The sequence below is a fragment of the Quercus robur genome, chromosome 10 (assembly GCF_932294415.1).
Source record: "Quercus robur chromosome 10, dhQueRobu3.1, whole genome shotgun sequence".
Lineage (NCBI taxonomy): Eukaryota > Viridiplantae > Streptophyta > Magnoliopsida > Fagales > Fagaceae > Quercus > Quercus robur.
In genome coordinates, this window is record NC_065543.1 from 52,436,084 (window position 1) to 52,462,314 (window position 26,231).

At 34.9% G+C, this 26,231-nt stretch overlaps 2 protein-coding genes across 3 annotated transcripts in view; one reads left to right on the plus strand and one right to left on the minus strand.

Annotated features, from left to right (window-relative positions):
* Positions 1-9,011: 9,011 nt before the first annotated feature.
* Positions 9,012-12,454, plus strand: LOC126704336 (SNF1-related protein kinase regulatory subunit gamma-1-like). Its single transcript, XM_050403327.1, has 4 exons — positions 9,012-9,209; positions 9,460-9,735; positions 11,459-11,622; positions 12,157-12,454. Exons 1-4 carry the CDS (start codon positions 9,012-9,014, stop codon positions 12,452-12,454), a joined length of 936 nt encoding a protein of 311 aa, XP_050259284.1.
* Positions 12,455-15,723: 3,269 nt separating this feature from the next.
* Positions 15,724-26,231, minus strand: part of LOC126703310 (exocyst complex component EXO70B1) — a 29,327-nt gene continuing 18,819 nt past the window's right edge. Inside the window, exons 2-3 of one of the 2 annotated variants that reach the window (XM_050402277.1) lie at positions 21,785-22,444; positions 15,724-16,187 (exon numbers count right to left, since the gene is read on the minus strand). In XM_050402277.1, the coding sequence (XP_050258234.1) occupies positions 15,975-16,187; positions 21,785-22,444 (873 nt within the window). In that variant the 3' untranslated portion in view covers positions 15,724-15,974. Of the gene's footprint in view, positions 16,188-21,185; positions 22,445-26,231 lie in introns of those variants that run through there. The other variant, XM_050402276.1, reaches the window with a different exon arrangement.

Genomic DNA, 26,231 nt, shown 5'->3' on the forward strand with positions numbered 1-26,231 from the left:
AAACTACTCAAAGACAGGCAAAGAACCCAAAAACTTGATGATGATATTATTCACAATCTCCTCTTAAGAATTTAGAGATTCTGCAAGCTGTCACTTGCCCTTCTCATGATATTGCTATGTTGAAGAACTCAATTAACGTTTTTTGGTATGTCCAGAAATTAAATGCCAAGATGGCTTCAATTTCATAAAGATCTAGAAATGAGATATTTCAATTTCTAATTTCTAATCCCATGTTCATTTTCCTTGAGTTTTCCTATAATTAGAAGGTTGCCTAAACTGAGCCCCAATTACAATACATAGCACATGCATATTCTCAACTCCCAAATAATAAAAACCCGAGTGCCTCAATGCCTTCCTTTTGGTCACATTTCCTCATCGGTCAAACTAAACTAACAGCATTCTAACAAATCTATAACACCCACCTTTAGATTTGTTAAGAAGAAATGAGATCAAATGGTTGTATAGGCAAAATTTAGCGAATAAATTCAAAGAGCAATGATACACTCATCTACCGAAGCTCTAATCTCCTTAAATTTGCCACATTTCCCCAATAACCAAACAATACCTGATAAAATATACACAAGAAGTTCTAATTGGCATAATTCGGTGACCAATTATACACTCTAATCCACTGAACATTGCAAATCTAATAATGCTGTCATGACCCAAATCCATGGAACGTGAATTTAGATGCATGACTAACTTGCTGAACTCATATAGCTCAATAAACATAACTAATCCAAAAATAAATTAAAACTCCAAAGGAACAATACTCTTAAAAAAAAAAGACCTCTTACAAAAATCTAAACTCCACAAATTGGAAATAATCTCCACTATATAAAACGTCAATTACAAAATAAAGGTATCTAAAATTCTGTAAGTCTTCAAGTAATACTGGAGTTGCCTACAATTTCCACGCTCTACCTTACACATTACAAAGCGATCCAAAGGTTTTATATTTCCAACTACACTTTAATTTGAAAACAGTAATTGATGAGGTGAGCCACACATCTAGTAAGTAATTATACAGAATACACAACGGAATAGAGTCAAGCAAAGCACGAGTATTTTGATTTTTCACAAACTCATTCAATAATATCAAAATAATTATTTCAAAACACATAATGAATCACTTAATACATATATATAATCACATCTTAAAATCATTAGAAAACACATACATATAATTGATCAGAGCATAATGTCACATATACACATCACATTCTCACGTACAATCCTGTGAGCGGATACCAACATCTAACCCCTACTGGTGAGGGATCAACACATATTCTCACATACAATCCTATGAGTGGATTTACACATATATCTGATCAATTCTAAAAACATTTATTTGAGTCACATATCACAAAACAAAATCTATACGAAATAGAATAATTTTCTTAATAGTAGCAATTATTCCAACAATAAAGGCATATCGAATATCTCAATATTAAATTGAAATATAAATCAAAGGATGTTTGACTCTCTTAGGGAATGGATAAGAACCGAAGAGTTTATATAAATATTTTTACAATTCTCGAATAAGTCTGAAAACCCAATTTGCTAAAAGAAACATCTTAAATACCATTTGGAAAATAAGAATATGTCTATGTAATCATTTGGTTTTACCAAGTTTAAAGAACAAGAACCTTTTTAGAAAACTTACATTGAAACTCAATTCTTTTATGAAAATAGTTTAGTTTAGAAATCATCTTTTAGATGAAATTCAGATGTTCAAGACTTTATTTAAAATTCAAAGTTTTTCTTTAAAACATCATTTAAAAGTCGAAATTTCTCTTTCAATGATGTAAAAATGGTTTTTGATAAACTTTTGAAAAAGTAAGCTTAAGAACATGACTTTTGAAAACTTTTGACTTCTAAGAGCCTAAAGAACAAAACTTGTGCATATTATGCATAATTACTTACCTCTCTTGCTAATACTTCTGAACACAGTTAAACACTTTAGTCTTCTGTAGGCTCTAAACAAAAGAATGTTGTAATCAGTAAGCATGGAATCTAATCCTTACAACCCTTTTCTTTCCTACTGTCCTTCAAAAATCAGGTCTGAAAACTACTTTCGTATATACCATTGAATTAAGCAATTTAATATTCCTTATCAAAGTCTCACCGCAACAATATTTCCCCCAAACTAATCTATACTCCTAGAGTTCAAACAAATTTCTATAACCACAATTAATACTCTAGGCTGCCCTGAAATACTCTATTAGATCCAAATATATATATATATATATATATATATATATATATATATATATATAAACCAATGAAGATGTAAAGCTATATAAATCAACTGAGTTTCTTAATCTGTGGCTTTATAATCCCAAAGTAAAAAAAACATTAAGCAAATATAATCTATATAACCACCAGGAAACGTAAAAGCCATGTTTTCCTTGAATTAGGATTTGCAATCTAGGAATTAATACGCATATAACCCAATGAAGAACGTAAAATCATCTACACGAATTATCTACACGAATTAAGAATAATTCTAGTGTAAACAATTCCCTTTTAAACAATCTACCCATCACTACCAAGTCCATGATAAGGTTCTAACTTTTTAATTCTTTGATTCTAACAAATGAGAAATCATATCTAGAATTCTTTGGTTGCCTCTTTAATTAACTCCAAGAAAAGAATACACCTCCTAGCCTCCTTAGTGAAGAATCCCTTTCTATGAAAAAACCCTAATTTATCTCTTCATCTACCTTTTATTTGACGCATCAAAGATGTGGGCTTAGTGGGGTAGTGGGCTGTAGATTACAACCCACTTAAACTGATCTCATTAGTCTCCAAGAGGCCCACAAAATATATTTCTCTTTTATTTATTTATTTTTTTAACTACTGTACTAAATTGTATGCACTAAAACTTTAATCTTCTCACCTATTTTGTAATACCACAAAATTGTCTACTCCCATCTTACTATGCACACACATATAGTACCTCAACTCTATATTAATAATGGCAATGACGGTGATGATCATAAAATCAAATCGAGGTATTACAAATGCAAACTTTAGTCTCCGTATATTTGGCACATTTCCTCAGTGACTAAACATTACCACCACAATAACATTTTAAAAAGTCGTCGTAATTGGCACAATTCAGTGAAAAATTATACACTCTCAAGTTACTGAGAGTCTCAACCATTAACAGCGTAGATCTAATAATGCAAAACTTTTATTGCCACATTTCTCAGTAACCAAACAATACCGCGACAAAAATATAAATTTTTTTTGATTTATAACTGTAATTGGCACAAATTGAACAATGATACAGTCCGATCCACCAAGCAACGCAAATATAACAATGCATTCTCTAATTCTCCTAAGATTTGCAACATATTCTCAGTAACCAAACAATACCACAACAAAAATCAAACAATTGCGACTGGCACTACAAAATCCAATGAACAATGAATAAAATAGTCATGCATATATATTCATTCGTGTGTATATATAATAAACAAAAATTCAAGAAATGCAACTTCTTGAGCTTCTGAAGGATTCCGGCGGCGACGGAGCGGAGCGAAGTGGCGTGGCGTCGTTGCGCAATCGGACTACGTCGCGGTTGGCAGGCGGCACGCTGAGGAGAGCGGAGGCGCTCTGCTCCTCGAGCGAGGCGGCGATCTCCTCCGAGACCATCTGGAGCTTCATCTCCAGATCGACCAGGTGGTTGTCGACCCAGTCCTATGGGTGGCGACTCTGAGTCGCCGAGTGAGTTGAAGGACTTCTCACATTTCATTTATTTGTTTTTTTTTTTTTTGAAACCACATTTTATTTATTTGTTTATTTATTTTAAATTATTTTTATTTTTTTTGACCCAACCTTAAATTCCGTTAGATTTAACTCAAAACATAGGACAAAAAGTTGTTTGGTACCGGAGTTTGATTAACGTTGTTTGGGTGTTTTTGATATACGTATAGATGAAAAAGTATATGCTAATATGTGTAATATTGTTTAAAATGCTCAAAAGTGTGTTCAAACTTAGCTACTAAATAGGGTCTAAGCATAACATAATATGTGTAATGTTGTTTAAAATGCTCAAAAGTGTATTCAAGCTTAACTACTAAATACGGCCTAAGTATAACATAATTATTACTTTGAAAGGTCAATTGTGTATGAATGTTATTTTTGAGAGAATTAAGTTATAAGTCTTCCTTAATACTCGTTAATTGGACCCTAATTTTGTAATTTAATTAAAAAAACTGTATCTGTGATTTCATACAAAAGGTTTATAGGATTTTTAAAAATACAACTTATTAAATTTATAAGTAAATGGTATAAGAATTTTCAAAAATTTAGTATAAATATACAACACTTTATTAAAATTAACATGCCTAATCTGTCCAATTTACTGAGTTAAAAGTATTCAAATTTTCAACCAACCTGTCGTTTTTGAAAAGTTAGAATTGAGAATTTTCTAACCCGTTAATGGTGATTTGGTTGAAAATTCTCCTCAGTGTTGCGTGGTTTTTTTTTGTTTTTTTTTATTTTTTCATAATAATTGGATGACTTAATGTCTCCTTAATTCAATGTAGATAAAGATAGATTTTATTTATTTATTTACATGGCTTATCATGTATTAAAGGCCACTTAGAAATCCGAATCATCAAGGAATACGAATTCAATTACAACTAGGTACACAATTTGCTTTTATGTATGTATATATATATATATATATATGTGTGTGTGTGTGTGTGTGTGTGTGTGTGTGTTAGAAATAAAGCCTGATTGGAATGTGTAAAGTCTAGGCAATAAAAGGGTTATCTGAGATGTGTAAAGTCTAGGCAATAAAAGGGTTATCTGAGATGTGTAAAGTCTAAAATGTGTAAAATCTATAGGGGAGATATATATTCATAATTGTACTCATTATTGCAACTTTATCCCATGAACACTACAAACATTCTAAAGTCTTATATATATGTAGGATTGCTTTACTGTTATTGTACACATCTAAGAGATATCAAAAGGATTGTGGATGACCACTTGAATCCAAGAGTTTATCAATATATATTTCTTATTTTCTTCTTACTTTGTTTTATCTATTTTTGTTATTTCACAATACATTATCAGCACGAGTCTCTACCCAATTTCAAAAGGAAGCTGTAATCCTACTATTCTTAAAACATCAAAGGTTATTTGTGTTATCCTTTTAACTTACTGTAAGTTTTCTTTTCTTCCTAAGAATTAGTGTTTATCCTATCTCTTTGTTATTACATTTTAGGCGAAAACCACATTTTCGTCTCTACATTTTCACGCAATTCCCACTTTGGTCTCTATCTTTTTTTTTTTTTTTTCACCGCTTTTAGTCCCTATTTAGAAAAACGCCTTTCATTTTAGTCCTTTCCGTCAGTGCTCTAATGGCAAAGTCCTACGTGGCAGATGGAACTATTAAAATAATAATAATAAATTTTATTTTGGCTTTAAGAAATGCCACGTCAGTATCTAAATTAAAAAAATTAATTTATTAATTTTAACTAAATAAAAAAAATTAAAAACAGAAATAAAAACCAAAAATCACATTAATTGAGATCTAAGTGTGTCTTGAACAAGGACAACGAGAACACAAATCCAAATTTAAAATCCAAAAATCACAAACTCAGAAAATAAGAACAGAAAATTAAACTATAGATCCACATAAGAACACATGCTTAGATTTTCTAGCATTTTCTTGCCCTTTCTTGTCAACCAAACACAAAAACACAAACACAAACTGATTTCCAGCAAGAACAAAAACACAAACACAAACCAAGCAACAGATCTTCCTTGTCAACCAAACACAAAAGCAACAAACACAAACCTAGTTAGAAGCAAACAACCAACCCCATCAGCCACCACCAAATATCACCACCAATCATAGGCGAAACCTATTGGCACTGCCAAAGCCTAACTCTTCAACCACCAAACCCATTTGCACAACCAACCCCACTGGTGAAACCCACTCACACACTGAACCAATCAATCATTGGCCAAACCCACTTGCACCACTGAACTCACCAATCACCGGCCAAACCCACAAAGTTAAGACCCAAAAATACAAAGAAATTTCATAGCAAACCCACCATAAAACAAACCCATAACAAACCTCAGTTTCTTTCTCAAACTCGAAATCAACAGTGGAGAAACCAAGATTCGACACCGTTCCTAGTGGTGGTGGTCAACAACGATGGACTAAGACTGTGATTTTGGCCTTGGAGAAAAAAAAAAAAATAGGAGAGAGAGATAAAGCCAGTGATGCACAATGATGAACTCCAAAGATGGTGAACGGTGGTTTGAGGAAGGAGTAGCATAGCTTGAGTTTGTCCATGGAGGTTCAAGCCGTGAGAGAAAGAGAGAAAGATAGCAAAGAGTGTGTGAGAGAGAGAGAGAGAGAGAGAGAGAGCAGTGGTCCGTGAGTGAGAGGGAGAGTCAGAGACTCGTATAAATTATGAAATAAAAAAATAATTTATTTCAACGATTTGAAATGGGGAAAAAAAAGGACGAGAGGTAAGCACGAGAGATGAAACTGTTTTTAATTGTTTGCTTCTAACTGGGTTTGTGTTTGTTGCTTTTGTGTTTGGTTGACAAGGAAGATCTGTTGCTGGGTTTGTGTTTGTATTTTTGTTCTTGCTGGAAATCAGTTTTTGTTTGTATTTTTTGTTTTTGGTTGACTAGAAAGGGCAAGAAAATGCTAGAAAATCTAGGCATGTGTTCTTATGTGGATCTATAATTTAATTTTCTATTCTTATTTTCTGGATTTGTGATTTTTGGATTTTAATTTTGTATTCTTATATCTGGGTTTGAGTTCTTGTTGTTCTTGTTTAAGACACACTTAGGGTGCGTTTGGTTCAATGTAAATCAAATTCCGAATGTGAAATGAATGCAGGGGAAAGTGAATTCCCGTAAGGAAAATGAAATCCAAGTGTTTGGTTCTACAATGGAAAATAGTCCAAAAAACGATTTTCAGTGTTTGGTAACATTCTAAAAATATTATTTTCCTACAAATTTTTCACATTTTCTTAGCCATTTTCTCAACATCCAAACAAATTTTATTACAAAAAATTTCAAAATATACACTTAACGCAACCAAAAATCAAAACAAAAACATTGAGCAAGAGGAAGAAAGAGTGAAATCGGAGGGAGAAAGAGTGACAGATTGAGGGAAAGAGAGATAGATCGGGAAAGAGAGAGGTCAGAGTGGATGGAGGACAGTGGCGGCCAAATCGGGTGGGTTTGGGGGTAGAGTGGAGTGGGTTGGTGGTCGATGGTGTCCAGATCGGCAACGTTTATTGTCTGAGGGAGAACAAGATTGGTGTGTCAAGAATGAGCTCGGTCTTGGTTGGGTCGAGGACGAGATAGATTTTGGGTGGTGACGATCTAGATGGCGGCACCGATGAGCTTACAGCAGCGATTATGGTTGCAATCTCGCCGACGCTAGGGTGCGATCTCGCCGGTGCTGGGAGGCGATCTCGGTGGTGTTATAGGCAGCACGATCTCGGCGGTGCTTCAGGTGGTGTGATCTAGCTGCTGCTGGGGTGTGGCGAGACTAGTGCGATCTAAGGTTAGGGCCGATGCTGGGTACGACGAGACCGGTGCTTTTGGTGCGATCTCCTTGCTATTTCTCTCTCTCTATTCTATTTTCCTAGGGTGGAAATCATTTAAAGGTAAAATAAAACCTAAAAATGAATTATAGGTGAGGTAGGGTATTTTACAGTCAACGCGGAAAATGAATTCCGTTTGACCCAATTTTTTGTAGCTACCAAACACAAAGGCTGGTGTAAAATGATTTCCTAAAATCATTTGAAGGCAAAACAAACGCAGCCTTAGACCTCAATTAATGTGATTTTTGGTTTTTATTTATGTTTTTAATTTTTTTAATTTAGTTAAAATTAATAAATTAATTTTTTTTTTAATTTAGATGCTAATGTGGCATTTTTTAATGCCAAAATAAAATTTTTTATTATTATTTTAATAGTTTCGTCTGCCAAGTAGGACTTTACCGTTAGGGCACTAACGGAAAGGACTAAAATGAAAGACGTTTTTCTAAATAGGGACTAAAAGTGGTGGAAAAAAAAAAGATAGGGATCAAAGTGGAAATCGCGTAAAAATGTAGGGATGGAAATGTGGTTTTCGCCTACATTTTATGCTTATAATTTTAGTGATTATTTTAATTGATTAAAAAAAAATTATGGGTCTCACGTTATCTCTCTCTCTCTCTATATATATATATTGTTAAAATGATTAGTGATAAACCAACTCAATTATAACTATAGTTATATGTAACGTATATTGATAAATTTTGAATGTGTATGTATTGTTTCATTACAATCAACTTTTGAATATGTACGTGTAGTTTTGTTTCATTAAAATTGTGCATAAAAAAATTAATTATTTAATTTCTTTTGTAATTATATATTTGATATAGATGTCAAACTTTACAAAGTTTAAATTTCTTATGTAATTATGTAATTAATTTCTTTTGTAATTATATATTTTAGGCAATCATTTCTTATCATGGATCCAGTAGGATCCTTGATACTAGGATTTCATCTGGAAGCAATGAATCTTGATGAGATCTATGTTAATGTAATAAATCCTGAAGATATTATTATGGATGGCAACAAAGTATCCCAAAAGGATTGTTCAAAAGCAATAATTTTTATTTGTTGTTATATACAAAAAAACTGAGTACTTTACTATAAAAGACCCCTGAGGAGAATTACATGTTCTAGAAGAACTTGATCATCCTAAAAGCTCAGTATGACTAAAGTTGTAATAAACTAAAGGTGCAAGTGAATTAATCTGGCACTTTAAAATTAGCCCACAATTAAAATTATATAATAGAAGACACATATATCATGTTTCGAACGTGCTCTTGCAGTAGCAATATTGAATGCATATGTTCATAAAGTGTTATGAACTAATGTTTTATCTTCTAATGGCTTAACAAAATAATGAGCTGTTGCCGAAAACCGTCAAAGGATCATGAAAATAAGTGTTATAGGTGTGGAATGGAAGGTCGTTGGTCACATACCTGTCATACTCCTAAACATTTGGTAGATCTGTACCAAGCCTCCATAAAAGAAAAGCGAAAGGGAATTGAAACAAACTTTGTTGATCATAATGATCTTGAAGATCCCATGAATTATCTTGACCTTTCAAATGGAGTGGATATGACTCATCTTGATGTCTCTGATTTCTTTGAGGATGTTGATGGAAAATTTGATAGGTGATGGAAATGTCCATACCAATTAATTATTTTTCTTTTATTATATTATGGCATTGTAATAAGTACTTTTATTTTGATATGTTTTATTTTGATATGAAACACACACACAAACTCAAGAAAATATTACACCTCGCTACTCACACACACTAGCTTTGGCCATCCCACTTGTTTTTCCTTTTTTGCTTCTTGTGCATAAAATCCCAGAATGCTTGTTAACTATGCTAATACAGGTTCGAGACATCTCTGGGTCATTCCGCTGGGCCCCATTTCTTGCTTTGCAAACATCCTACTCATTTCTTACTATGCTCTTGCTGCTTTCGAAGTATAAAAAGAAAAGTGTTCCTGTGGTTGATTTGGGTGAAGGTAAAATTGAAAACATCATCAGACAATCTGCTGTCATTCATATGCTAGCAGAATGTGCTGGACTTCAGTGGTTTGAAAGTTGGGGTACCAAGAGATTATCTGAGCTTGGACTTCCTGTGATGACACCAAATCGTATTATCAAGGTGTATTTCTCTTCTCAGATTATGTTTGTGATACTAAGTTTGCTATGTTCATTCTCACTGCATAATGCTTAACCTTTGCTTGTAAATCCATAATTATACAAATTTTTATGCATTAAGAGAACAATCTTAAAACATTACATCTATATTTGGAATAGGAAGTTACATTTATTTTAAGGTATTTGTTGATACATTTAAACTTTAAGTTATATATGAGGATTTTAAAAACAGATCAATGTAACTAGATGAGATAGAAATTGTTGTGTGCTTTGTTAGTGTTTATTACTGTTTGTCAGTGGTGACTCCAGGATTTTTTTCTAGGGGGGTCAGCAATGGCAAAGTTAGGAATTTGTCATTTGTCATGAGGAGTGAGTAAAAAATTAAATGATTAATCTTTTTTTGTATAGATAAATTTCCATATTATATACAATAATTTAAAATAATATTCTAAATATAATTTAGTATACAATATAACTATATTATACAATAGTCTAAAACTGTTATAAAATAGTTAAGACAACAACTATTGAATGCATAAACTAATATAATTAAATTACTAATCATACATTTTTGTCAAGTTAATAATAACTTATTATATTTATATGTAATATCAATTATATAAAAATATATGATAAAGAAGGAGAAGACTAGTAACACACTTAGGAGTAGGACTAGGAGTAAATGTGAAACTAAGAAAATAAAATAGTAATTGATATAAGTTTTTGCATTTGAAGTGGATGACTTCTTAAACATACACATAGACATAGTCACTCTCTTTGAATTGGAGATAAAAAGAAAAACTAAGAAAAAAATAGAAGGGAGAAACTGAGATAAAGAGAATGAGGAAAAAATTACAGATATAGATACAAATTTGTATAGATGTGTTGGTTGTAACAGTGATGTAATTTTTTTTATTAATAAAGAAGAAAAGTGCAAGGAAAAACAACTTTACTTCGTTTTCAACTGTAAAGTAAGCCAAAATCATAGAAAGAATATTTATATATATATATATATAATTTTTTTTAATGAATAAGCAAAATTTTTGGAACAGACACAATACTTTCAAAAAAATTCCACAACAAAATCTAGGTGGTCAATTGTTAAAGGTAGATAAAAAAAAAATATTGTTTGTTGTGGATCCTAATAAAAAGCAGTTACAATTTGCCTCATATTATTGTAAAAATATTGTGAAATTAAAATTAAGATGATCATATTCAAGCTTCAAGCTTATTTCAATTGGGTTCAAACAAAATTTAGAATTAGGGTGTTCAAATTTTTATTTTAGGGGTCAAAATGAAAAAATAAAATAAAAATTTTATATATAAAATTTTTGTTTGGGCCAGGTCATGGGGATCATTTGAACCCCCTGGCCTTAATGTAAAGTCGCCCATGCTGTCTGTTAGCTCAATATGCATTCATGGGACGGTGTGTTAGCTCAATATGCATTCTTGTCCCATAACCTGCACTTGTCACAAAATAAATAAATTGTGAGGATTTTCAATTTTATTTTTGTCCTGACTTGGTCTACGAAAATGCTCCATGGTGAGAAAGGGTTTGATTGCTTGCCGTCATTTGCTAAGAAAATGTCTTTTATGTTTTATCAATGATATTTGAGCTATTAGAAATATTCATGGGCAGGAAACTTGATAATTATTGGGATGAAGGTTAGCCTAGACGCATGTTCACATCTTAATAAATTCTCTTATAAGATTAATTTTTAATGTAGGTCCATGAGGATGAACCGGTGCTCCAGGCATTTAAGCTGATGAGGAAAAAGAGGATTGGAGGGATTCCTGTTATTGAAAAGGGTAGTAGCAGGGCAGTGGGTAATATAAGCTTAAGAGATGTTCAATTCTTGCTAACTGCTCCAGAAATCTACCATGATTATAGGTTTGTAGCTGAGCTAATATCCAAAATTGTGCGTGTTTTGTTACTGTTATGTCTTATGTTTGATCCTTGAAGTTCTAAAGGAAATGATTAGTGATGGCAGTAAGATGGGCTACTTGGATAACTCTACCTGCCCTCTTGCAACCCCTAGAATTAATGACATTACAACATAATTGATTGCCAAAGTTTTGAAGGAGCTCATAAACAATAAAACTTAGTCATGTTCATGGTCATTGTGGAACCCTCAAAACCAGCCAACCTCCATGATCCTTTGATATATGCGGGGCATGATTTAGTTCATTTGTTTGCGTACATGATTGGCTAATAAATTTGACTAATTGTCGATTTTGTGCATCATAAAACTTGTTCTCATTGTAAGTCTATGTTTAAATCAACATTAATACGAAGTTGTTGATAAAAAAAATTAGGCTAGGAAATGATGCAATTTCATCAAAAAAATTTAGGCTCTTAGTTCTATGTTCTATACTGTGTTCAATCAATATGACTCTTGTTGCGCTCATTTGACATGTATAACAGATCTATCACGGCAAAGAACTTCCCGACAGCTGTTAGAAGCTACTTAGAGAAAAATCATGAGAACTGCCCATTAGTGACAGGCATGATCACGTGCAAAAGGGACCACACAATGAAAGAATTGATTCAGCTGCTTGATTCTAAGAAGATTCACCGGATATATGTAGTCGATAATGATGGGAGTCTGGAGGGAGTTATCACACTGAGCGACATCATCTCAAAGCTAGTACATGAGCCCCGTGGCTACTTTGACGATTTCTTTGATAGTGTTCTGCCACTGCCCCAAAACAGCAGGGTTTAACATCAGGAATAACATCGATTGACATTTTTTTTGCTAGTTTTGTTTTCTTGTAATGATCTCTCTCGTCCTTTGGTTTCTTGGAGATGGGTTGATTATGGTGATTGTAACATAGGCAAGCACTTGTAATTAATTTTATCCCAGTGTAACTGAGTTAACTTTTCTGTATATTTTCCCCCAGTGTTACAATCTAATAAAGAGATCCCTTCTTCATCTACATTTGTCCATTTAATCTCAATACTCTGTTAGACAGTGGATATGTTTTACATTAAAAATATTATTCCACAGTGCTTTGATGGTTGTCATCAATAGGCTGATCCCAATGATAAACCAAGCTTTCAATCACTTGGTTGATATATTTATGTATTTAAGATTATGGGTTAATTGTGCTTTGCCCCCATAGTTAAACTATGGGGTTAACTTCAACATCCCCACCAGACTATAAAATTGAGCAATCAATTTCCTCATATTGATAATATGCAAAATTCCTTGTGCCATGAAACAATTTTTTTCCAATCCAAAATTTTAATAGAAAATTCATAAGATCATAATTCACAATTTGGACATTGCTTGATTTCAGATTTTTTCGTTCGACAGAAATTGTTAACAACATGGAGTATTTTGCCTATCATCAATGAATTAGTGACTCATTGCTTAGTTTTATAGTTTAGTGTTGGATTAAATTTAAACCCATAATTCAGGTGGCAAAGTGGAATCAACTCTTAAGATTATTATGGAGGATGATCACTTGATAATAGCTTAATAAATCTGCCTTAATAAGTGCATAAATTTAAGAAGACAAACTATTCTTCCACAAACTCCAAGACTAGTTTTGCATCTGAGGCATTTAAAGCTCATAATCTCAACACAATAACTAGTAAAAAGTTTTAACATGAGCAATTGGTGTTGAACAGCAACTTTGAAAATTCTAGATGGATGGACAAAGCTTTGTATATGTTTCTGTTGGAAATCTATAACACTTTACACTAGAAGATGGATACATTTGTCTTAACTGGTACGGTGTACACGTTTAGGAAGAGAGAAAAATTAAACATGACGTTTATCATGTGAATGAAAATTGTGGAATCAACATGATGTTTATTATTATTGAAAGAAATGACCCACATATCGTAGTGTACAACATTTTACAAGTGATCCTTGTCTCTACCTACGAATTTAACCTAATGGCCTTCCTTTCATTCAGGGAGAGCCCTTAACTTGTGTCAGATAACTTCCATGACGATGCAATCATTGAGTTTTGTTGGAAGTAACAAAACCCTTTTAATCTACTACCTCACATCTTGTCAGTGCTACTTTACACAATTCACAAATGATCCAACTCTTATTGTATCCTTCTTGCTTTAGCACTCATCAATTCATCCATTTAATATCATATTTGATAAATTGTTAATTACTATCAATGTTCAAATATCTCATATTTCTGAACGAATACATGGAATTAATGAGCATTTTGATTATTATAACCTGGCTCCAATCATACACCAGATATCCTATTCAATTAAACAGAAGAAGAAGAGCTACTCTGCAATACTAAATATTTGTGAAATCCTACTTTACACAATAATGACTGGTTTTTTAACAAGCACATCCACTCAGCAATAGAACTGCAAACTGCAATAACAAATCTATATATTACTAAAAGCTGAAGCGTAGTGTTTAATGCTGCTGCTCTCACGTTGCGCCACATCAACTGCCACGTCATTTTTTTTTTTAAAATATAATTTGTCCTACAATTTTAAAATGGTTTTTACAATTTTCAGCCCTATAAATGCAATCCACTACTTATTTATTTATTTCCACTATCACCTTATAATAAATTCAGTCCACTACTTATTTATTTACTTCCACTATCATCTTATAATAAATATGTATAATTAATCCAGCCCACCTCTTACTTATTTAGTTCCACTATCAAGTCTAACCCAAAGCCTTTTCAGTTCTGCTTTAGCATTTTCAGCTTAAAGTAAAAGTAATAAAAAAATTTAAAAAAAAAAAAAAAACATTGAAGCCTTTCAAGCTTTAGGGCTTTTTTTTTTTTTTTTTTTTTTTTCAATTTTCTTATAATTGTTTTTAACATTTATTTTTTAATATTTACACTTCTCCAACATTTCTCTCCCTTACCATTTCATCTCCCCACTACTTCTTCAATCTTTCTCCCTCCCTTATCTTTTCATCTCTCGACTACCCTCTACATTAATATCATTCCTCCTCTTTCCCTTCATCTTCCTTTATTTTTGTCTTTTCTTATTCACACCCTCTTACTATAAATTTATCACTATCTCTTTTATTCTATGCATAGTTTTCCCTCACAAAAAAAAAAAAAAAGGGGTTCCCTCTCTCTCTCTCTAAATTTTTTGGTGGATTTTTTTTATTTTTCTTGCATCTCTACTTTAGGTTGATAATTTTTTATATTCTTTAAAACTCTATTTTGGGTTAATGTGATTTAGTTTTGTTTTTTAAATTGTTGTTGTTGTTTTTTTAATTTTTTATTCTCTTTGATTGTTAAATGTTATCCTATTGCGTTCTAAAGAATTAAATATAGCATATAAAAATATAATATTATTCTATTACATAGCATGATTTGGATAATTTGTTATTTATTCTGTTATATAGCATGATTTTTTATAGTGCTCAATTTAGATGTTAAACTATGAGACTTTACTAATTTTTGTTTATTTTCTAATCCTTTGTGGTAAACAAAGTACTCTTAATAGTTGTATTAGAAGTACTTTATAATATCATTTATTTCAAGAAAAGCAAGGGTTAGCCAAACAAAAATAATCGGATAGGTGATAAATTTTAACTTTTGCAATTTTATTTTTATTTTTATTATTTTATAACAATGCATGTATAGAAATTTAATTTTTAGATTTTGCTAATAATTGTTTATTTGATAATATGTTTTGGGTCGCTGAAATTATAATTTTTACAAAGAAAATAACCTTAATAGATTATCAAAAACAAAATTTTATCCTAATATTGGTTCAATTAATCATTGTTAAGTTTTATTAATTTTTTTTAGTTTACATTTTTTTGGTGTTTTGGATTGTTCCTATATTACATTTATGATTGTTCCTATAATAAATAAAAATATAATTATGAAATATATTACTAATTATTAGATTAGTTTAAATTGTAAAAAAAAATTTAATAAAACCACCATAAAAATAATTATCACGCGCAACACGCGGGTTCGCGGCTAGATTGATATAAAAACACATACATTCCAGAACAGCAAGTATACAGTGAAGTAGCCCACGGGTGCCCAATAAAGTGTGGACACAAAAATATTTCAGAGTAAAGGTGATTCACTTACAAAAACTAGAATCTGTAGCACATACATGTACATAAATTATTACAGTATACAGCATGAAAGATAACTAACATTCATAAAAACCCAAGTTTATAACATTAACAACAAAAAAAATCAACATCATATAATTAAGCTACATTAAACAGGCAGTCTTTTCCAACTAGCCCTTCATGAGAGTCCTCCTTTATCCTATGTACTTTTCCTCCTCCTGCGGTGCAGTACTCGCGGTACTCCCTCAAACAAATCCAACAAATAATTCTCTAAATCATCTGCTTTGTATTTCCAAGCGTGACTTCCTCTCTCTACTTGATTCCCAAACCTTCCTATAAATGAGCGGTAATCCGGGATCACCTTTTCTGATATAAATATCCTAAGCTCTTCCTGGAGTTGAGCATCAGGGACCTTCCAAGCAGTTTGAACCCTATAGAAGCAGTTTGAGTCAAAGCTACCATCGTGGCATTACTCGAGCTAACACCAATCCCTTCATCCTTCAAACAATCCAACACCTTGGTCCATGAAGCCCTAAGATAACTCATATCATATTGCGCTATCTGCACATGTTGCTTACGAACCCAATTATCACCTAATAGCCCACCAAGATCCAAATCTTTCATCTTCTCATTCATATACAGAATATTATTCATCAGAAAAATATACTGCAATTCCCCATCCCCATAGACCTTCGATTCCTTCTCGAGATTGGACTCTAGAAAGTTTATTAACACCAACAATTGGCTAGCTAGCGGATTCATTTTCAAGCTATTGCTATCAGGATTTCGTAAAGCATCTAATTGATCATCATCTTCACCAATTTCCAACAAGTTCTGAGTATCACTATAATCCACAATCAATTTCACACAATTCATCATGGTCTGCGTCAGTGGGTGAATGTCACCACTCTTCATCGCATTCTGCTTCTTGTTCTCAAGATCGGTAAGTGTCTTTCTCTCGGTGAGCATCGCTCTTGCCTGATTGGACTTAGGATTGTGGGCCACTAGCATCGTCGCCTCGGCCATCTCATCATACGCGTCTAGTATCATAAAGAGATTCTCAGGCGATCTTCCTCCAAGCGCAACGGCTCGACTGAAATTCAACAAGGTTCTGTTGAAGCCAATCTCTTCTTCGTCATCAGTAAGGCTGATCATATCAACGACGCGATTGCTTTGGAGAATATCGATAGCTTGAATACATTTATCCATCTTCTCGATCCCTCCTAAGATCCGCTCCTCCAAAGAAATTCCATTAATTACTAAACTACTATTAATAGTCTCTGACTTGTTGGGTGGGAAATGTAACGATGGTATGGAAAACTGCATAGGAGGTGATGATCCATAACTGTCAGTGTCCGACCTGTCGGGTGGAAAGCAGTGATAATATGAGGGTATAAAACGACTTCGAAGTGTTATTTCATAATTATCGGGGCTGTCTATTTCAGACATGGCGGGTGGGAAGATTGACATTATGGAATATGAGGGTATGGAACGGCTTCGAAGTGTTATTACATTGTTTTCGGGACTGTCTACCGGAGATGTGGCTGGTGGGAAGATTGACATTATGGAATATGAGGGTATGGAACGACTTCGAACTATTATTTCATAGTTTACAGGACTGTCTATTGGAGATGTGGCTGGTAAGAAGATTGACATTATGGAATCGGAATTAGAATGAGAGAATTCTGGACTACTATCATCAGTCTCAGACTTGTTGGATGGGAAGAGTGATGAAATGTTAAGAGGGGAATCTGGATTTGTTTCATTCCATTCCCAACTGCCACTGCTAGCTTCCGACTTGGCTGATGTAAAAAATGACCCTGCTACAAGTGACACACTTCTTTCTCTATACACTTGGCGAACCATTCTAGTCTCGATTTCTCTGAGCTCAACCACAGCCTTTGGATCGATCAAATTGTCCTCGTTGCCTTCATCGGCCCTCACTGGCGTGTTCAAATTCTGCACGATGTGCTGAACAGTGTTGATGCCAGTCATGTTGGTCGTAGTCATAATTTTGGGGTTTGAGTCAAAGAGAGAAATTGAAAGAGAAAGGAGGGTTTGGAAGAAAGAAATAGAAAGAGGAATGAGCCGTGGGGAGGACCGACGCCACCACTGTTGATGCTAGTCCTCGCGGTCATCATAGTGATAATTTTATATAATATAGTAATAGTTTTAGTCTTATTTGGAAATGGTCAGAAGTCCGAATAGAGAGAAAATTAGGTGATTTGGGTTTTGAGGAAGCTTAGTAGAAAGGAAGTGTGACCTTCGAGGAAATAAGGAAGTACTGCCCAGCAACTTTCTTATATAGTGTGTATTAAAAGGATTTCTTTATTATTATTATTATTATTATTATTATATTTTTAATGGGATTGGGTTGGGCACACTTTTAGTCAAAAATTGAGATAGAAATTTCTGTGGTCTTTCTTAGTGGTTATTTTATTTTATTTTTTATTTTTTATGGTGTATGGGCTTCATTTAAATTTTTGGCTCATTATTTGTAAGGGAAGCCCTGCTAGTATGGATGCATTTGCACATGATGTAAGTCATTTAACCTTTTTTTTTTTTTTTTTTTGGGTAGTAAAAGTAAGTCATGTAACTTTTCAAATATAATATGCATCATTGTATTGTTTTCGTTGTATCCATTATTTTATAACTTTTTTTGTTTATTGTACTAAAGGCACATCATAAGTTTTGTGTCGAGTAGAATTGATAAGATGGAATACCAAATGCAATAAGGAGGCTACCATATAGCTAATGGCTAGTAAAGAAAAATGTATAGATAAGATCATAAGATACCGAAATAAGTTACAATTACTGTCATTTAAGTCCAATCCCTCAGATAAGATCCATGAGTTTCACAATGATCTTGCAAGATGAGATTCTTTTTAAGCTAGAGGAGATTGGAGAAAAAACACACACACACAGTTCACTACTTGCACCACCAAGCAGGAGCAACCAATTAATACCACCTTTTCATAATCACCAGTGCCATCCAAACGCCATAGAAAGCAACTTCAAAAGCCAGTTTGATCTCAATCAACAAATTCAAAGGCAACCCAATGGTACATGTCGATGTATGGTCATGATGGGTGATCACAACATAATACGGTGCATCCTCATGCATGTAATGACACCCACTAGGTATATGGAGTTGCTTCATAGGTGTGGTATTGTTTCGGTAAAGAGAGGTAGCTTTTGAGTAAGGTTTTAATTCTAGGATAAGACATATTTGTTCACTAACAGATAACCCACTTCCAAGGGATGCATAATTGCCTATAAATACAAGTTTGGACACAATTATATCTCTGCAGACGTAAGACTTAATGCCTGTGATCACCACTCTGACGAGAATGCCTTCCATATTTGGGACCGACACATGCAGCCCCAAACATAAACCCTTCCAAAAAATTCTTGTTGCAGATGAGTTCCAATTCTGACAAGATTAAAATTTCTATTACCATATCCCTAAAAAATCATCTCCTATTGACGTAATCATAGTGGCACACTGCACACCCACATAAAATTATGTAGTTAGTCCTATGAGCTTCCCTATTCATCAACACCCCTTGAGAAATCTTCTCAACATGCAAAAGGGCTTCATGCTCCTCTTATTAGTACTTTTGAGCCTTAAATAAGCTTACTAAGTATGCCTTAAGAAGTGCAAAATCTTAAGATAAATTATTCTTCCACAAAATCCAAGACTGATTCTGCACCTGAGGCGTTTAAAGCTCATAATCTCAACACAATAACTAGAAAAAAGTTTTAACATGAGCAATTGGTGTTGAGCAGCAACTTTGAAAATTTTAGACAGATGGACAAACCTTTGCATCTATTTCTGTTGGAAATCTATTACACTAGAATAAGATGGATACATTTACCCACAACAAACTTAACTTGATGGCCTTCCTTTCATTCAGGGAGAGCCCTTAACTTGTGTCAGATAACTTCCATATCGATGCAATCATTAACTTTTGTTGCACGTGACAAAACCCTCCTAATCTAATCCCTCACATCTTGTCAGTGCTACCTGAGCATCCACGTCAGTCCATGGATACTCTTGCAAAATACATATAGCAGGCCTTTTTACATATTTTGGCCAAAAAAACACCCACTAAAATCGTGCAAAATATACACCCGGCTGTGCAAATCAACAATAACCGTGTAAATATACACGGTTACTGTTCACGTGTAAATGATTTTTTTATTTTATTTTCTCTTTCCATCAAACTACTTCTCTCAACCATTACAACAACTAGCGCGCCAGAATAACCACCCTAGCACAGAGCATTAACCAAAATCAACTGAAAATTAACCCAAACACATCCACACAGACAAATCAACACAAAGATACACTTGCTCAAAAAAAAAAAAAAAAAAAAAAACACAGAAATACACAAACAAACCCAAACGGACAAACAACAAAGAGAGATCGGTGCTTATCGGAACGTTCGGTGCTTGACTGGAATGACCGGAGCTCGTGGGTCTCGCTTGATCGGAGCTCATGGGTATGGGTCTTGCCTGATCGGAGTTACTAACTGATTGGTGCTTGTGGATCAGAGAGATAGATCGGTGCTTGTGGATCGGAAAGATAGATCGGTGCTTGTGGAGCGTGGATCGGCCGGTGAAGAAAGGATCTGGGTCTCCGGAAAGATAGATCGTTGCTTGTGGATCGGAAAGATAGATTGGTGCTTGTGGAGCGTGGATCGGCCGGTGAAGAAAGGATCTGGGTTGGCGGAGCTTGGTTTGTGGATCGGCCGGTGAAGAAAGGAACGGGTTGTGGAGCTTGGTTCATGGATTGGCCAGTCGTGAAGCTTGGTTCGTGGATCACCGGAGTTTGTTTTTGAGAAAGAACGAGAGAAGGTGAGAGAGAGAGAGAGAGAGAGAGTGGTGATCTGTTCTGAAAAGAGAGAGAGAGCGCGCGGTATATAGGTAACAGAGTGGAGAGAAATAATAAAAAAATAGAGAAGAATAAATATTTTATTGAAATATATTGTAAAATAGATAAACTGATGTGGGTGTTTTATAAAAGTGATAGTGTAAAATAAAAAGAGTAGGTTTATTCGTGTAAAATAGACAGAAAATTTAGAAGGACTGATGTGGATGCTCTTACACAATTCACAAATCATCCAACTCTTATTCTAGCCTTCTTGCTTCAGCGCTCATTTAATATCATATTCAATAAATTGTTAATTAGTATCAATGTTCAGATATCTCATATTGTTGGAAATAATAAGAAATTATTGTGCATTTTGATTATTATCACCTAGCTCGAACCATACGCCAGATGTCCCATTCAATTACACTGAAGAAGAAGAGGTAATCTACATTCTACAGTACTAAATTTTTGTGAAATCACATTTTACACAATAATGACTGGTTTTCTTGAACTAGCACACACTCAGCAATAGAATTGCAATAACAAAATTGATATAAAAATACAAACATGCCAAAACAGCAAGTATACAGTCAAGTATCCCATAGGACGCCCAATAAAGTATAGACACAAAGTCACTTGAGAGCAATGGGGATTCACATACAAAAACTAAAATCTATAGCACATGTACATTTTTTTTTTTTTTTTTGGTTGAGAAAATATAGCACATGTACATGTACAATAAATTATTACAGTATATAGCATGGACGACAATTAAGTAATTAACATTCATAAAAACCCATATCTTTAACATTAACAACTACTAAAATAAATATCATACAATCAATCACACTCATTCTCCACCTAGTACCCTTCATGAAAGCTGGGCTCTTACCAGATGCAAGAGTCCACCTTTATCCTATGTACTTTTTCTCCTCATGCAGTACTCGCGGTGATCCCTCAAACAAATCCAACAAATAATTCTCTAAATCATCCGCTGTGTACTTCATGTAATTTCCAGTGTGCCTTCCACTCTCTGCTTGATTCCCAAACCTTCCCATAAATGAGCGGTAATCTGGGATCACCTTTTTTGATATAAATATCCTAAGCTCTTTCCGGAGTTTAGCATCAGGTACCTTCCAAGCAGTTTGAACCCTATAGATTTCCTCAAAATATGCATTGAAATTCTTAATTTTCTCCTCCAAAGCCACCCTTGAGGCATTACTCGAGCTCCCACCAATCTCGTCATCCTTCAAACAATGCGACACCTTGGTCCATGAAGCCCAAAAATAATTCCAAGCATATATTCTCATCTGCCCACGTCGCTCACGAACCCAATTATTACCAAATAGCCCACCAAGATCCGAATCTTTCACCTTCTGCACTACGTACAGAATATTATTCATCAGAAAAATATACCGCAGTGGACCATCCTCATAGAGCTTTGATTTCTCCTCAAGATTGGAATGTAAAGAGGTTATTAACACCAATAACCGCCTAGCTACCGGAGTCAATTTCAAGCTATCACTATCATCATTTCGTAAAGTCTCTAATTGATCATCATCTTCACGAATCTCCAACAAAAAGTTTAGAGTATCACTATAATCCACAATCAATTTCACATTATCCATCACATACCGCATCAGTGGGTGAATCTCACCACTTTGCATAGGCTCCTTCAAGGTCTCACTCTGCACAGCATTCTCAAACTCAGCAAATGTCCCACAAGCCGCCTCACCAAGCTTGGAGAGCACATCTCTCGCCTCATTGATCACAACATCATCAGTAACCAACACCTCTAATCTTGCCATCGCCTCAGCCATCACATCATACATGTCGAGTATTCTAAAGAGCTTCTCAGGGGATCTTCTTCCGATCGCAACAGCTTTGCCAAAATTCAACAATTGCATCATGCAACCTTCCACAGTTTTGTTGAAGCAAATCTCCTTGGTTTTACCACAGAAAATCTGATCACAAAGACTCTTCTCACTGCTGAGAATCAACCTAACGACAATCTTTACAGCTTGAATCCATTTCTTCATCTTCTCATTCAGTGAATTCCACTTGATTTTCTGAACCTCTTCAATGCTCAACTTCTCGATCCCTAAGATCACGAGACACTCGTCCAAAGCGTTGCGACGAATAGTACTATAGACTTGAATACACTCTTTCTTAAAGCCAGACCTAATCATTGTAGTCACGATTTCTCTGACCTTATCCACAGCTTTGGGATCGATCAAATCGACTGAAGCGTTGTCGTCCAAGCTCGGACCACGCTCATCTTCAGGAATTTCCAACAATAGAGTTTCACTATAATCCACAATCAATAGAGTCTCACCACTCTGCATAGGCTTTTTCCAATTCTCACTCTGAATCGCGTTCTCAAACTCAGCAAATGCCCCACAAGCCACCTTACTAAGCCCGGAGAGCACATCTCTTGCCTCATTGATCACGACATCATCGGTAACCAACACCTCCAATCTCACCATCGCCTCAGCCATCACATTATACATGTCGAGTATTCTAAAGAGCTTCTCATGGGATCTTCTCTCGATCGCAACAGCTTTGCCAAAATTCAACAATTGCATCATGCAACCTTTCACGGTTTCATTGAAGCAAATCTCTTTGGTTTCATTGGCTCCACAGAATATCTGATCACAGAGACTCTTCTCATTGTTGAGAATCAACCTAACGACAATCTTCATAGCTTGAATCCATTTCTTCATCTTCTCATTCATTGAATTCCACTCGATTTTCTGAACCTCTTCAATGCTCAACTTCTCGATCCCTAAGATCATGAGACACTCGTCCAAAGCATCACGACGAACAGTACTATAGAATTGAATACACTCTTTCTTAAAGCCAAACCTAATCATTGTAGTCACGATTTCTCTGAGCTCATCCACGGCTTTGGGATTGGTTAAATCGACCGAAGCGTTGTCATTGAAGCTCGGACCACATTCATCTTCACGAATTTCCAACAACAGAGTTTCACTATAATCCACAATCAATTTCACATAATTCATCACGTACCGTGTCAGTGGGTGAATCTCACCACTCTGCATAGGCTTTTTCCAATTCTCACTCTGAATCGCGTTCTCAAACTCAGCAAATGCCCCACAAGCCGCCTTACTAAGCTCGGAGAGCACATCTCTTGCCTCATTGATCACGACATCATCAGTAACCAACACCTCCAATCTCACCATCGCCTCAACCATCACATTATACATGTCGAGTATTCTAAAGAGCTTCTCAGGCAATCTTCTCCCGATTGCAATAGCTTCACCGAAATTCAACAACTGCATCACGCAACCTTTCACGGTTTCGTTGAAGCAAATCTTTTTGGTTTCATCGACGCCACAGAAAATCTGATCACAGAGACTCTTCTCACCGCTGAGAATCAACCTAACGACAATCTTCATAGCTTGAATCCATTTCTTTATCTTCTCATCCAGTGAATTCCACTCGATTTTCTGAACCTCTTCAATGCTTAACTTCTCGATCCCTAAGATCACGAGACAATTATCCAAAGCATCGCGACGAACAGTACTATAGACTTGAATACACTCTTTCTTAAAGCCAGACCTAATCATTCTAGTCGCGATTTCTCTAAGCTCATCCACAGCTTTGGGATCGATCAAATCGACCGAAGTGTTGTTGTCCAAGTTCAGCAAGTATTTCGAAAACCAAAGGCTCTTCCAGACAGTATTTCGAATCAAAACATGCCGAAACTCATCCTCTGGCCAAGACATTGCGTGCTGAATTGCCGAATAATCCCGATCCAAACTGGCAGTGTCTGAAAAGTATGACGAAATGGAAGGATTTCGAGCTATAATTTTTTCATCATTTTCGGAACCGTCTGTTGACCTGTGTGGTGGGAACATTGCCATTATGGAATTGGAATTGGAATTGGGACGAGAGAATAGTGAACTACAATCAGTCGCAGACTTGGTGGCTGGGAATAGTGATGAAATGTCATGTTGCATTCCATTATCGTCTATTGACCTGTGTGGTGGGAAGATTGCCTTTATGGAATTGGAATTGGGACGAGAGAATAGTGAACTACTATCAGTCTCAGACTTGGTGGCTGGGAATAGTGATGAAATGTCATGTTGCATTCCATTATCGTCTATTGACCTGTGTGGTGGGAAGATTGCCTTTATGGAATTGGAATTGGGACGAGAGAATAGTGAACTACTATCAGTCTCAGACTTGGTGGCTGGGAATAGTGATGAAATGTCATGTAGCATTCCATTCCATTCCGAACGGTCACTGCCAGATTCCGAGTTTTCTGGTGGAAAATATGACCCTCCTACTAGTATTCTTTCTCTGTAGACTTGGATATACCCTTCGTCGTTGCTTGAGCCAATCGTTCCACAATCGACGGAAACGTCGTCTTCATCGGCTCTCGTCGGTGTGTTGAGACTGTTCGCAATGCCGCCAGTGTTGATGATAGTTGTCGTAGTCGTAGCCATGATTTTGGGTTTGAATCAAGGAGAGAAATTGGAGGAGAAAGGAAGTAGAGAGTAATGGTTTAATACTGAATAAATGGTCTTTCGGAGGAAGCTGAGCAGAAAAGGGTGCGAAATGAACTGATTGGTTGGTGTGGTGATTTTTAACAAAAGGGAAATGGTGAGGAAACGAGGGAGTAACACGCAGGAACTTTCCTTTGGAAAGGATTGGGTTAGGTATTGCTTTAGTCAGACATATAAATGAGATAAAAAAATTTCAGTGGTCTATAATTTGTGGGTTTGATTTGCATTCTTGGCGCATTAATTGTGAGGCTCCCACCAATTCTCTTTGTAGACAATTGGGCTTGTTTTGCTTTCCGAATACGTCGAGTTGTCCGAGTTCCGAGTTCCAACAGTAAATCGAGAAGGTCTTCAGAGATGTGGTCCATGTGGAAGCGTGTTCTTTTGGTTTGACTTGTTGAAACTCTGTGCATGTGGCCCGAATTGGGTCAAATCGGCTTCTCTACTTTTTAATTAGTTTTTTGATAATAAGATTGTGTTGTGTTTTGATTGTGCATCTTCTCCGTTTAGATATATTTGAGAGAGAGAAAGAAAGGAGTTAGGATGACTGGATGAGAAGCAAAGAGTAGACAAAGAGGATGAGAGAGGAAAGAGAAAAAATTGTTTATTTTATTCAACCGTGGAGTTTTTTTTTAAGATGAGAAAATCGTTCGGAGAGTGAATAGTGCTCTCATAGTCTACTGTAGCAACTCTAATAATAATTTGCAAAAGTTTGAATTTTAAAGAGGCTGTTAGAGCTGATTTTTTTGGGGCTTGCTCTATAAAGATGGGTTTAAAGAGCCTACTAGAGATGCTTTCTTATTGAATTGTTTTCGTTGTATCCATTATTTTGTACCATTTTTTTTTCTTGTACTTAAAAGTACATAATTTCTAGTCCAGCTGATGCTGTTCAAATAGTATTGGCCCATCACAAAATTCTTCATTAGTACACCCTTGATTTTGTGTCCAGTTATAGAAATAAAATCTGACGCTAGGCCAGATGATGATATTGTTCAAATAGTAAGCACAACACAAAACTCTTACTAGTGCACCATGGTGGATGTTGATGTAC